At 34.4% G+C, this 14,660-nt stretch overlaps 2 protein-coding genes across 2 annotated transcripts in view; one reads left to right on the top strand and one right to left on the bottom strand.

Annotated features, from left to right (window-relative positions):
- LOC128865307 (protein lava lamp-like) overlaps nucleotides 1-10,682 on the top strand; it is a 42,522-nt gene extending 31,840 nt beyond the window's left edge. The window contains exons 2-9 of the mRNA XM_054105495.1: nucleotides 63-320; nucleotides 3,675-3,897; nucleotides 4,026-4,145; nucleotides 4,213-4,308; nucleotides 4,385-4,483; nucleotides 4,744-4,881; nucleotides 6,825-6,878; nucleotides 10,241-10,682. Of these exons, the coding sequence (XP_053961470.1) occupies nucleotides 63-320; nucleotides 3,675-3,897; nucleotides 4,026-4,145; nucleotides 4,213-4,308; nucleotides 4,385-4,483; nucleotides 4,744-4,881; nucleotides 6,825-6,878; nucleotides 10,241-10,324 (1,072 nt within the window). The 3' untranslated portion in view covers nucleotides 10,325-10,682. The remainder of the gene's footprint in view (nucleotides 1-62; nucleotides 321-3,674; nucleotides 3,898-4,025; nucleotides 4,146-4,212; nucleotides 4,309-4,384; nucleotides 4,484-4,743; nucleotides 4,882-6,824; nucleotides 6,879-10,240) is intronic.
- LOC128865306 (trimethyllysine dioxygenase, mitochondrial) lies at nucleotides 10,601-12,928 on the bottom strand. The gene is made up of 2 exons (XM_054105494.1): nucleotides 12,614-12,928; nucleotides 10,601-11,606 (listed from the first exon to the last, which is right to left on the bottom strand). The coding sequence occupies exons 1-2, from the start codon at nucleotides 12,807-12,809 to the stop codon at nucleotides 10,699-10,701; spliced, it is 1,104 nt and encodes a 367-aa protein (XP_053961469.1). The 5' UTR covers nucleotides 12,810-12,928; the 3' UTR covers nucleotides 10,601-10,698.
- Between the last annotated feature and the right edge of the window lie 1,732 nt (nucleotides 12,929-14,660).

Raw genomic sequence — 14,660 nt, 5'->3', positions numbered from 1 at the left:
AATTAAATGACGCCTAAAAATATATTACCTTTTCTAGAAGTAATTTTTCTTTTCGTTTTCAGTGGAGCAAACCGCAAAAAATCTGTGTCGAAACAATTTCCATTACAACAAAACGACACGATGATTACTGGAAAGAATTCCCCAGATACAATTTATGTTAATTCGCAGAACGTGCAAATCACTTTGCAAGCGTTCATAAATCGTCATCGGAGCAATTTACAAAAACAAATGGAACAAAATAATAAACTCACACAGCAAAACACAATTTTCAAATGCAATATGGATGAACAAGAGGGAACTATACTGGCCCTTAATGAAAGGTGGGTAAATTTATTTGAATGAAATAAAGCAAAGAAGCTGTTTTTTCCAATTCCATTCAATTGAAGTCAGTTTATTTGTCTATGGCATAAATTACTCTGTTGCGCAAAGTGAAAATTATAAGTAATAATTATAATGAAGCTGAAACAAATGCACACTTTTACATATTCTCTAATGACTATTCCAACTATACACAAATTCACTTTCTGGCAATGAAAACTCAATATTCAATTTTTTTTTTTCAATATTGTATGAAGTTCTGAAAGTGCTCTGAAGATAGAATATATTGGCGACTTTGAGTTAAAATGGGAATACTTGATACGTTGAAATCTATCTGCTCAATGAATGACATATTTTGCAATAATATAATTAATAATTATTTTTCTTTATACAAATTTTAAATTTATAAGCATACTACGGGAAGGGTTCTACAAAGTTTAGTGGTTGAACTAATAACGCGTTATTTCAAAATTGTGGTATTAGTAACAAGCTTTCGGAATAAGAGAAAAAGTCATACCATTTTTCCACATCGTTAGATTTCTAAAAAACTAACAGATGCAGTTTCCTATTACAAGGGGAGAAGAGTTGTAGAATATGTGGAGCACAATCTATATAATGTGGTGGTGTGGCCAATATCAGACGGTTAGCCGGTTCTCAGAGATTTTGAAGAAATCAACTGATTGGCTGACATAAGTGGGGTCAATTGTTGGTGATAACCGAAAAAATCGACACTGCCGATTTCCCGGTGACGTGGTATTCGAAGTTATTCTCACAATTTAGCTACGGACAAGCTATTCTATTGGATTTATTCCTCACGCCCAGTACAGCTTCCGTATTGCTTCTAGATAGAGGTTCAATACGGCGTCCTAAGAACGACATTTACTCACCCTGCGTTCATAGTCGCCTGTTTTGAAAAACATATGCTCAATGCTCTTCAGCATAAGTTTCCATTTCACGCCTTTTTTCGGATAATATTATTATTTATTACATATTATTATTTATTTTATTATTTATTGTTCGACTTTTTAAAATAAACATTACATTTCATTTTTAATCATTAACATTAGAACGTACGACAGTGACACTAGGTCGTTTGTCAGAAGAAAAAAGAAAAAAAAACAAAATCTTACATTTTACATATGTTACTATAGTACTATGTATTGAATTCGCTTAAAATTAATTTTCTATATTCTATAGCACCAGTGATGAACTTAAATAAGTTATTATATCCAGAAGGGCCAACACCATTTAAAATGTCTATGATTTCATCTCGGTTTAAACTAATATATATTTTCCAAAAAATCTTTGACGAATTCTTTTAAGTATCGGGCATTTTCCTAAGAAATGTGTGATGTCTTCTAATTCATTTAAGTTACATAAAGTGCAATTTAAATCCCTTTGGCTTCCCAAGTATATTAAATCACATCTGGCTTTCATAATCCACATAATTTTATAGATTCCAGTATTATCGTTTAAATAGCTTGTGGCGTTGTTATGGTCTAATTCCTTATATAATCGGGTGCTTTGGTGTGCCCTTTCCCATAAAGTTCGAATATTCGAATCATGAAGATTTTCTATTATTGAAATTATATTTCTATTCCACTCTCTTTTATTTGAAGTGCCCCAGTTACATGTTATATTTAACTTTTGTGCTAGATTACTAATTTCTTCAATCCAAAATATCTGTTTTTCTAAAATCTTTTTTGATAGTATATGAGGCAATCTATTATCATCATATTCAAATAACGTTTTTTTCGGATAATATCCTCCACGAAATTTGCGACGCCATTCCATTTTTCTTTGCCTATCGTAATTTTCTTAATTATTTCTTCAGGTGTAAATATACCAATAGCTCGTTTCAGAGCTGTTCTCTCTGTATTCAACCTCTCGTATTTGAAGAATACTCATACTCAGTATCTCCAACAATTTGCTAGGTTCCCTTAGGTTTCCCGAAAGGACCCATGTTCGAAGAAAAACTGTGTGAGGTAATAGTTAACCTCACCGTGCTTTCTTTTTACCCCCTTTTTAAAATCAAGTATTAGTCTCGCTCTCCATCTACCGTACTGCTCAGAGTTCCATCTTGTTTGCTAAAGTGTGAGCTTTGAATTTTAATGTCGGAGAAGCGTGGTCCTGGGATTCCTGAGATTTTAGCCTGCCATCTCCGTCTGCGCTCTTGTGTTAAAAGAACTGTAGGAATAGTTCCGCTGATAACTAAAACCTCTGCTTCTGATACAGTCTTGTATAAAGAAGCCACCTGTATTTCGCATCCGTATAGAAGAATCGGGTGCGTCGTGTCCATTAAAAATCTTAAATCTTATGTGCTAAAGTAATATGTTTCCTTGCCAGTACTAAGAAACTAATTTTTTGTCTAAATGAAATATATATGTACATACATATGTATATGATTAAATAGAATGTGAATGCGATCGTAATGAATGTATGGAGGGAGTCGGAAAGGCCTAGTTTCCAGTCTCCCTTAAAGCTTCCATTTTCCCTCACGACGCACACACTGACTTTTTTTTTTGATGTGATGCAATTGGATGGAGGGAGCTGGAAGGGACTAGTGTCCAATCTCTCTTGAAACCGCCTTTTTCTCTCATGACGATGAGGCCTTACTGAAAACCGGAATGACCGAGATTCCGTGGACGTCCCTGCGTGGACGGACCCTCGTGGGAAATGAGATAATTAAGACCTTCCTTGAAACCGCCTTTGCCTCTCATGACGATGAGGCCTTACTGAAAACCGGAATGACCGAGATTCCGTGGCCGTCCCTGCGTGGATGGGCCCACGTGGGAAATGAGACAATTAAGATAGTGCAGACTCGAAGATTTCTTTCATTTTCTCAATCGTGTGTGACCTCCATCATAATAGGTTAGTTTTTTGTCTTATGCAGTAGCTTTCATGCAGCAGTTCATACCAGAAAATTAAGAATACCTCATAACGCAAGGAAGCTATGTCGAAGAAAAACCCCATTAACAAAATATTGCCTTGAAAACTTATTTTGAGCACTTAAAATATACTATTAATGTATTAATAATTATAGTACAGGGACTTATAGACAAGTTTTCACTTTTTTAAATTTTAATACAATACATTTTTTGATAGAAATATAATTTAATTTTTTAATATAGTAATTTTTTGATAAAAATATAATTAAAATTTTGTCTAAAGTTTGAAGCATTGAGTTCTATGGTTTTTGTTACAATACGAATTATATTGTAAAAAAATTAGAATAAATTGTCAAAATCTGTCAATACGTCGCATTGCTATTATTTTGACTGTCACTGTATGTAGTTCATATGTATATACGTAGTCGTCGTATAAATGTATAAATGTTTAATATATACATATCTTAGAATTAAAGCCGGCGAAAAAGATATTGCCAAGTATAAAGAAGAACAACAACGATTGCTGGAAAACCAGCAAAAGCTACGCTCCGAGTTGATCGCATACAAAAAGCGGTGTGACGAATTATTGCTAGGCAACGGAAAGGAAAAGAAAAAACTTCAGCAAACGATTGATAAGCTACAAGAAGAGTTGAGAGAGCGAGGCGCAAAAGAGACAGAGTTGAAAAATGAGGTAAAAATGTGTAATGAATAAAAAACACTTGCCTTTGCATACATATGGAAGTATGTACCATGCATACATGTGTGCTATGTATGAATTTTTGTATATGTAAGTATGCCCTAATAAAATTATATTCACAGCTTGATGTGATTCGTCAAGAATTACAAGCCAAGTGGAATGAATGTGACAAAAGCCATGAAGAGCTTTCGCACCTCAAAGCGGAAATAAGCGAAAACAAGAAGCAGCTCGCGGAACTTGAGGTCAGGTTTTACTCAATTGAATTTTATGTGATCATATTGATAATTTTTATTTTATTTTATAATACAGAAATCCCACTTCAATTTGGAACAAGAGCTGAAACAAAAGGACGTAACCATAAATGCAATACGTGAAGAACAGACTGTTTTCAAAGTAGAAACTGAGGTGGCTAGGCTTATAATGATTTCCCGGAGCTTAATTATTTTTTAATATAATATATATTTTTTATTTCTTTGAATAGAAAGCTAACAGTAAAATTAAAAAGGCCGAGCGTATTTTCTATCCGAACCAAGCAAATCCATTGCCGAAGATACCTCAAAGTAATAGTAAGCGCTCTATGGTTAGTAAAAAATATTTAAAAATAATATTAATATTTAAAAAAAGTGAAATAGAAAACTTCAAATATATTTTCGTATTTATATGATCAGAAAAAAATTAAAAAAAAAAAAAAAATTTTTTTATAAAAAAATAAATAAAATTAAATATATATATAATTATATTTTTTTAATTATAAAAAAAAATTTAAAAGTTTGTCAATATAAGTATAAATATACATACATATATATATTTTTATTTTATTTTTTTATTTATCATTCTCAGCAACCAGTCAGCATCAGTGTGCTGAGACCCCAAAGCCGAACTGCATTGAAGCGAAGTTCTTCCTCATCTTCGTCAGCGTCCGAATCGGATAACATAGATGTTTCATTATTGCGTGGATGGAAGGGACCTACAAATTTAGTAAACTTTTATTTTTATTTTTATTCAATAACTGACATATTCACGTGTGAACTTTTGACATAACAATGCATTGTACTAACGGAGTTCTAAATTTTGGAAAAGCTGTCGATGACTTTCAATGAAAACCATATACGTAGAAAAATTGGAGTGTCTGGAGTGAATTCAATTTAGTACGAATTTTAGATTTCTTGGTTTCTAGTTATTGATTTACTTAACATATATGTACTTGAAAGAAATCGTTGATTTTCAGAAATTACTTAAAAATTAATCGCATATTTTCAATTTTTGTTGACTTAACATATAGTAAATTATCAACTCTTAACTGTGAATGATAACAACTTCCTGATTTGGAATTACTGATATGCACTAAGCATAACAATTTCATGCCAGTTTTTGATTTTTCCGTAGTTTACCAAATTTTCATGAATCTTATTTTCTTTGTTTTATCGCATTGAACTACGAAATCGAGTAGCTCTAACATGTATTTGAATTTAATTAATTATTAGGAATTAACTTCGATGGATTTTTGAAAATCATTAATCTCGTGCTTTGCAAACATGAAATTATAAGTTTACAGCCAAAAGACCCCAAGAACCAGATCACTAAATTCCTCTATATTTGTAAAGTTTGTATTAATGCCTTGTACCTTCCGAAAAAACATTATATACATATATGTATACGAAGTGAGTTAAAAAATAAGGTGAATCTTCACTTTTCTCAAAAAATATTTATTTATTCATCAATTTCTATTTTATCTCCGTCAGCATTTTTCCAAACTTCGAAGCAGTTCTGATATGCACTTTTTCGTATGTGCTTGAACTCTCTCAGCGATTCGGTTTTTATCTTCAATCGTCGCAAAACGCCGTCCTTTCATGGGATTCTTCAATGATTGAAGTTCAATCTTGGGGACAGGAAAAAGTCGCAGGGGGTCAAATTTGGTGCATACGGTGTCTGAGGCATGATAACGGTGTTGTTTTTGGCAATCCGTCACAAGCAAATATGAGTGAGCGGGTGCAATATTGCAATAATAAAATATATGGCTTCCCATGAAATTTCTGTTATAGTGGCTTCGGCGCAGCTCAAAAAAAAATTTTCTTTTCGACATTCCGTAACACAAATATTATCAACCAATATAACGCGATCAAGTCCTCTTGTTTACTGAGCATGTAATAAGCTTTGACTTGTTGCTGTTTGCAAAAATAACAAACATCAAAATACATAACGTTGCTTGGTGTTTGTTTGCAAAAACAACATACTCCCAATTGTTTTGTTTTTGCAAAACGAAGTAGAGCTTGTATGACGACGATGTATTTTGATGTTTAGCCAATGTTTTTGTCGTGCATATATGTCCACCATGGCCCTGAGTTAAAAAAGTCAGTAGGCGCCACGTCGAACATATGTGTGTGACATACTAATTAGTTAAAAACTGCCTGTTTCTAAGCAGAAAATATTACCAGCACTACCCTAAATTCCAATTTTGACGTCTCTGATGAGATTTAAAAAAAAAAATGCTGTGGCCCAAGAGCATCTTATTTGCTGAAAGTGCCTTGGCAGTCAATGTGTTAATAAAAAACCTTCGCAAGTAGTTGTCTTATATATTTTTTACAATATAAATTGAAAATTGTAAAGTATAGAAAATTAATTACTTTTAATTTGGTATATCACTGCTCTGATCAGTTAACGAATTCTCCAAATATTAGCAACTTGTATGTTAAATCTTTTTATCCTTAATTCGAACCCGTTATTTGGCGATATATTGAAATTTCTATAACAGCAAAAAGTTATGTGGATTTTCGGGCTCAGCAGCCGATCTTACATATGAATTGGGTTGTCTGGTTCTTAGGTCTAAATATCATCAATTATTTGTAAACCAACTACAACAGTTTCTTTTGTCAAAAGTTCACATTTTACTTGAGGCATCTAATATCTGTTATTTCTTGCAGAATGGTATGACAAGCGGTTCTGAAGTTGGGGCACAATTTGGAAGAGAATCAACGGTATGTTAAATAAGAAAAGAAATCAGTTTCCAAAATTGTTTGCATTATAAAAATAACTTGAGTTGTATAGGTAAGGTCATAGATGTAGATAAGGGCACACAAAAATATTCGAAAATGTTGTTTACGATAGGCTACATTCAAAGTGATAAATTACAAATTACAATTTCAACATCATAGTAGTTATATTAGCGGTCAACTACTAATATAATCGAGCATCCTTCTTCTCTTATATTCCATCATTTTAGTTAAACTCGAAGCATTTTTTATTACAAAGGCCCTTGTACAAAATAGTAATAAAAAGATATCGGTTTAGCTGAGACACTTACTTCTTTTGTATTGACGGAGAAAGCAACTGAACAGCAGAACTGTTTTTTCAGCGTATGCGCGAGGCGCATTCTTTAAAGTAGAAAGTAGAAAGCAAATAATGAATTCACCTTATTTCATTCTGGGCTGACAGCCACATGAAAACGGCGAAAAAAAAACAAATCAGCTGCCACTTTGCGTATGCCCCTACAATGTACAGCTCCTCACAATGGCAAATGTTTCCCTACAAATTGTTAGTACTCCCAGTTGATTGATTGCTAGAACAACCCAAGTCCAGTCAACCACGACTCAGGGCAACGTGACTATTTGTAACAACTTAAAAAAATGCCATAATAGGCAACGAAAATGCATTGTTAGATATGCAGGGAGTGAGCGAATTCGTCGCCAAACTCTTTCTTCGGATAAATATACCAATATAATCGGCCTCGAAGGTACCCTTGCCACTTCAAGGGCAGGGTAATGACTTTGTAGCTAGTATCCAAAGCATTTCGCAAACAATGATGCACTACACGGAGAATGTCAATAACATTATAGGTACGTTCGGTCCGTTGCGGCAAGGCATTTGACTTACGTAACATGTAAAACGTACCGTGGTGCCACAATGAAATTGTTGCCACATGTAAACAAAAAAATATACATATGTTCTTGACGTGAAAGCAAATAGTATATTTCGTTGTGTATAAACAAGTTTTAGTTGGTTGTGAAATATATTATAAAATTAATGTTTATTGAAGAGTTTTGTGATAGCCATAGACGGTGGGTGTAACCATAGTTCGAGATCAGGACGAACATTCATTTTTCATATTTCGGTCAAGCCTTTATTGCAAAGATGCATTTATATGCAAAGGTGCATTTTAATTAATTTAAATTCCATTTATTTTCTGCATTTAATTTGAGATAATAAAAACCACCATCGGTAAAAATTTGTGTGATACAAAATTGCACTTGTCCGATGGGACACGGGAGGGGAGTGGCAGATGGATGGCGAAGCGCATTCCTACAATAGGGTTCAAAAGAACTTCGGGGAAGTCAACTATTTCATGAATCAGTTCCTCTCGGGCCACGGATACTTCCGGAAATACCTAAATCGCATGGGTAAAGTAACTGACTCCAGGTGTACGTTCCACACGTTCTTTAATTGCGCCAAATGGCTCGTGGAAAGAAATGTCCTGAGTGAGCAGATTGGCGACCACGCGCCGACCAATGTGATCGGCAAGATGCTTGAACGCGAAGATAACTGGAATGCGATTAAAAGATACGTTGAAGGCGTATTACGGAAAAAAGATAGACCTTGACGCAGTACCACAAAGTGTAGCCTCACAGACAGAGACATAAGAAGACGCGCCTGGCTACAAATATGGTGGACGCAGAAAGTAGTTCCAGAAAGGGAGTCTCCCCAGAAGAGGAGTAGGGATTGTTTTAGTGGGCACACCACATAACGCAGTAGACGACGGTCGCTGTAAGTACGAAGGAATTTTAAACCCTACCTCACCCATAAAACAAAAAAAAAACAATCTTCGCCGTACTTTCCGTATGGCTAGTTTTTGCGTATGTGTACCCTTCGATACATAATGTATTTTGCTGTCAGTCAAATTAGTTGCCGCAACGGCCCCATTGTGACGGACCTATTAGAGTAGCGAAAAAATCGGGGGAACTGATTTTCAGCACTCTGCTCTTTCAGAAGTGCTCGCATCAATTGCAATAAAGAATATGGTATAGTAACAAAGAGAGAACATGTATATTCTGACAACTATCGAGGGATGAGACTTCTTAATACTTTTAAATTCAAGCCAAGGCGAATTCTTTCAAGGTGATGGCTTTAGGTTGATGTCCGAATGATATCACCTTTATTATTGTAAAATCGCCTTGATTCAATCGAGTTGAATGTCAAATATAGAAAAGGGAGAGAGAAAACATCAACATATTCAATTGGTAATGACTTTGTAGCATATTTCTAATTATTGTATTAACAAATGTTATATTACTTTTTCCCCGTGTATGGTTGAGTAAACTATGTTCTCTAAGACCTTTCTTGCGGGGCTTGATAGAAAAGTTTTCTGGATGATTAAAATATCTTTGAGCATTTTACATTCAGCTGCTCCGCTAGCTTGTTCATATAGTCCTGATGGATCTCAATAATCCAAACGGCACGCAATCTTTGAATTGACGAAAGTGAGGCAGCGGAATAAATTGTAATCGATCGCTTAAAGTCAGAAGTTTTGTATCAGGTGTTTTTTTTTAGCTACATGAGAACTATCGATATTGATAATTATGGTTTGACAGCTGATAATGGAAAACTGTGCTTACACTTCTATTCATTAAGGTTTGGTATGTCGTCATGAATTGCTCAAAAATTAAAAAAATTTACTTTGAAAAAAAAAAAAGAAATCTGTTTGCGAAGTTCATAGAGCACTGATGGTATCATTGGAGCTGCCGTTACGGTGTACGGCGAGTGCTATCGAGCCATGCTGACTAAATTTTTGTTTTCCAAACTTAATCAGCTAAACATCGACGACGGCATACAGCGCGCTTAATAATCGATTTATGCTATATTCCAGCCACTATTGACGCCATTTGACTGTTTATTGAACAACGTAGACAAAACTATGTCCGTGTCGGACATATGCCGGATGTCATATTCAAAAACTAAATGCTATGAAATTATCTGCCAGATTATAACAAAAAAAATTATTTCCAACAATATTTCTGTTTTGTATTATCATTTCAAGTTCTCAAGCTCTTAAAAAACCACCCGATAATTACTTTCGTATACTCCTTATTAAAGCACATCAATAAGGTTGCAGCAGTAGAGCGAGAACAATAATAATTTATATTTTGTTTTGGCTGGCATTCTTTAGACAACATCAACGTACTCGTGAAAGGTAAACAAAGTTTGACAATTTAGAGAGAATATGAAATTATAAAAAAAGTCAAATCAACTACTCTACTACTGTCACCTTTTTGATGCATCTTGCTCCTTATGAAAAATAATCAACTCAATACTTTCGTAATATTTTTTTATTTATTTTTTTTTTCAGGATATACCAGAGACTCCAGAAAGGGATATACCACCCAGGAAAAAACGATATCGTCATCAAACCATCATTAAAGCATCGCTATAAGATGACAAAGATGACGAGCACAAAATTGCTCGCAATCAATTCACTATACTTCGAAATCCCGAACTAAAAATACTACTACATCCTCATTTTTTTCTAATATTTAATAGTTAGTATTTGTCTCTAAACATTTTCTATATTCCCATATCTCAGTTGTCACAAATATCTGTTCATGATATAAATTACACTTAATACATACTCAACTTAATACATACTACGATATATGTACGAGTGTATGTACATACAGACATACATATGTCAAAAAAGTAATCAGTAGAATATTTCATTAAAGCAATGTGAAGCTCATCTGTTTTATTCATAAAAATATAACATAAATAAATGGTTATTGAATTACATTATATTTTATGTTGCACAAGTCAGTCTATGATGCCCAAAACGCGCGCCTTACTCAGGAAGTCTGTACGCTGCACATAGCAACCGGTCATCGTGCGTTGACCTGTGTACGCGTGTCGTCCGTGATATACGCGCCAATTATCGAAAATCACCACCGTGCCAGGTTGCAGCTTGAAATTCCACTCATTATCAATGCGCTGTACAATTTCCAAATAATCACGAAAACTATCATAGAAATCTTGCATTTGTTCTTGTGGAATGCTATCGAAGACTGCACGATCGTACACATTCAAGCGCAGCTGCACTATTTCGCCACTCACCGGATCGACACGTATAATAGGCGCCGAATGCTTGTGATGTTGACCCTCTTCAATGTACTCGGCGGGAACCGGTACACGTGTGAGTATCTCGAATGCACGCCGATTAAGTCGTTTTAGCTCCAGTGCTGCATGCAGACCATCAGCGAAGAAACTTTCACCACCCGTACCATTGACATGTTGAAGGCAGTGCAGTGATTGAAGGCCCGCAGCATCACAAAAGTAAGTATTGTCGGTGTGCAAACCGAGATATTGCTTCGTGTAAGCGGTGTCTGCATGATCCTGTACATCTGAGAAAGTGTACATTTCACCAAAAAATGTTTTCATCGGCGGAAAAATGCGACGCACAGCCATTTCGGTCATTGTAGTATTGAGCGGCACGCCATCAATAAAAGCAATGCCATAGCGTATCAGACTTTGCACAATTTTCCGCACTGATTCTTCTGAAGTGACCAACTCAGCGAGTGTGGTGCGCAAGTGCTCTTCGTGTGCCATTATGAAGTCATGATTCCAGGGTATGCGCACAGTCGACTCTTGGGCATGTGATATTACGTGTTCAACTTGGACGTCGTGTAGGAAATCAATATGATAGATGGATGTGTGGCCATCACTCCCTGAAATGGTGGTAAGATAATTTATGTATACAAAGATTTTTAGAGGTGTGGGCAAGATCAGACCGGTAACCCGCTTTTAGCGGATTTGAAAGGATCAGCTGATGAGCTGACGTCACATGGGTCATCACAACAGCTTGTTTACGGAAAAAGTAAAATTGTGTTGGTGATATGCGAAAAAATCACAACTGCAAACTCTAACATTATTCCGTGGCCGTGTGAGCAATTGCATGGCCAAACCTGGTAATCTATCATTCTTCATAATCTATCATCCTTGCTGCCAACTACCCGATGACTTGGCAGCAGGAGTGAGTCTCACAATTTTGTTTTTAACTATAGCCAACGGCCAAACCTGGTAATCTATAATCCTTGATTGAAACCACCAAATCACAAGAAAAAAAACCAATCAGCTATTCTACTGTTATCACCTAATATAAGTTATAAGAAATTTTATCTTTTTCTTTTACTCATTACAATTGAAGCTAGTTAATTATAAGTTTAATTTTACTTTGATTAATTAATTTAACATTAATCTGTTTTCATAGTCTGTAAGAAATACTGTATTTTTTAGACTATTAATTGAATTAAAATAAAAAAAAAATAAAATAAAAAAAATAAAATAATATCACCGGTTTCGTGGGTATATCCAGTAGTTGGACGTTAGCTGGAATTTCCTTAACACTTTTCGGCGGCCTATACACAATAATCTCTTTTTGCTTTACATATATTTTGAGTTGCTGTTTTCCAGGTATTCCGTCAAATTTTCTAGTGGTTTTTTCTCGTATGTTGGTTAAAAAACATACAGGCAATATCAAATAGAGTTATTTCATTGTTGAAAAATGTTCCTTTAACCACCAGTTTCAGGGCACCGTCCTGATTACATACTACAGTTTAGCAATCCACTTTTAAGAATTATATTTATATTTTGTTTTAGTTGCAATAAGCAACGGATCGCCTTAAAGCCACTTACTTACTTATAAAACATCTAATCTGAACTATCGCTTACTTACAGTGCACTTCATATTGCAGCTCATCATTGATATATTGAGCTCTAATTGGTTTCACTGACTTCGGTATATTCAGCAGATTGTATTTGCGTTGTTTCGTCTCCGTATTGTAGCAGTCACCGCAACGACAATGGTCACGTAACCAAAATGCATTGATTTTAAGCGTTTTTCCGCTAGCCTTATGTTTAATTTGTATCATTTTGTAGGACTAGAGATAAAATCAGTGCGTACTGAAGCGTAGAAACGCCGATTTAGACTAAATGCCGGACTTTTGCTACGCGACAGCTTAAGGCTCAATCATATCTGGTATATTCAATGAATTATATTTACTATTTTCTATATTTTTATATTCGTCTTTGTGATCATTTATTTGATGATCAAACAATAATTGTTTACGAACGCAAACGGTTGATAAGCAAGCATTATTTTAAGACACTGATAAGAGCAACATTTTGAAGACACGAGCGTGGATGTTGTTTTTTTTTTGTTGGAATTATTTTTTCTTTTATAATCTGGCAGATAATTTCATGTCATTATTCGATCAATCCACTTGTTGACTACTTTTTCCAATAAAACTGAATAATAAATCTAAATAATCCCCGTTCGCAAAAATGCGACGCAAACGATAGTCATTTTCCTTCAATTCTTGCACTAGCTGTATTTTATAGACACGCAAGCCTAGATCCTTAAGTCCGCGTAGTCGAAGGACAAAGGCCAACCAGTTAAAAACGACGACGAATCAATATCTCGGCGTCTTCTTCAACACTTCGCCCTATTAACTACGATTCATGATGAGTTAAACGATTCATGATGGCTGTCAAACCTCACTGAACAGAAATGTCAACACAATGTGCCTTTATCGGCTGTTAAACCATAGTTATCGATATCTATAATTTCCATGTAGCTAAAAAAACACCCGATATAGGTTTCTGCTAGCTAGTAGCCGCGTTTTCGCTAACGTATAAAATTAATGTATTTGACAAATAGATTTGTAAAACTGATAGTGGTCTTCTCTAATGCAGCTTCAGAAAACATATGTGTGTATATACTTTATACTCGTATTGCCAATTGCAATATTTTCTGAATTAATAAATAATTGGCAACGCCATTCAATTCATCTTTAATTGAAACGTTTTCTATCATAATTTGCGTGATTATTTACAATTTCGCCTTAAGCAATAGGTGGCAACGCCACACAAAAATAATTTTAATTAAAGCTTTGTTCATTTTTTTCAACAAATTTGGTTTAATATCCATAGCCTAACCTATAATTGAATTATTTTAGCAATTAAATATATATAAATTACTTATTTTACAAAAAATATATGACAACACCCGCTGAAAGGATTGGTTTATTGAACCTTCTTTAAAGGCCTTTCATTTATTTCCTATAGCTTAATATTCAACAAAACAAATTCAACAAAAGTAGAGCAAGTCAAAAAACTAGTAACATCGAAGAAGAATTGTTACTGTCTTCAACTACTACAGATATCATTTAGTTAAAAATACTCATACACAAGTAGCCCGCAAATTTTTGTTCAACCTATTAATGAAGAAAGCAGAAAAGTCTGCAAGTTTCATAAATCTGTGCGAAATTGTAAAACTTAAAAAACATTAATATCGTGTCGTTGGATTACATTTTATTGAAAATTGAAGGAAAACTGGAAGAAGGACTGTACTATTTCACCCAATAAGCGGTTAATTATATCCATGAAGTAAGTTTTAAGTTATTTATTTGAAAATAAAAGGTGAAGTCCAAAATACATGTGTAAGTTTGGTTAAAATCGGTTGAGCCATTCTCCGTAAAGTTCATCACAACGCGAAAAACAGCTGAATTTATATATATATAGATAATGAAAATTATTTTGCATAAAAATCATTATGAATAATGTAAAAATCATCATTGTACGCAGACTTCTGCTGCTGGGTATACATAGGATTTGAATTCATATTATTGGGCACCTCCAAATAAAATTTTATTTCACTAAATGTACAGGTAATGGGTGTATCTATCGAAATAAGACCTTTTAAAAGACTGGCACATCAATTA

The sequence above is a fragment of the Anastrepha ludens genome, chromosome 5 (genome assembly GCF_028408465.1).
Source record: "Anastrepha ludens isolate Willacy chromosome 5, idAnaLude1.1, whole genome shotgun sequence".
Classification (NCBI taxonomy): Eukaryota; Metazoa; Arthropoda; class Insecta; order Diptera; family Tephritidae; genus Anastrepha; species Anastrepha ludens.
This window is presented reverse-complemented; position numbering and strand designations above follow the sequence as displayed.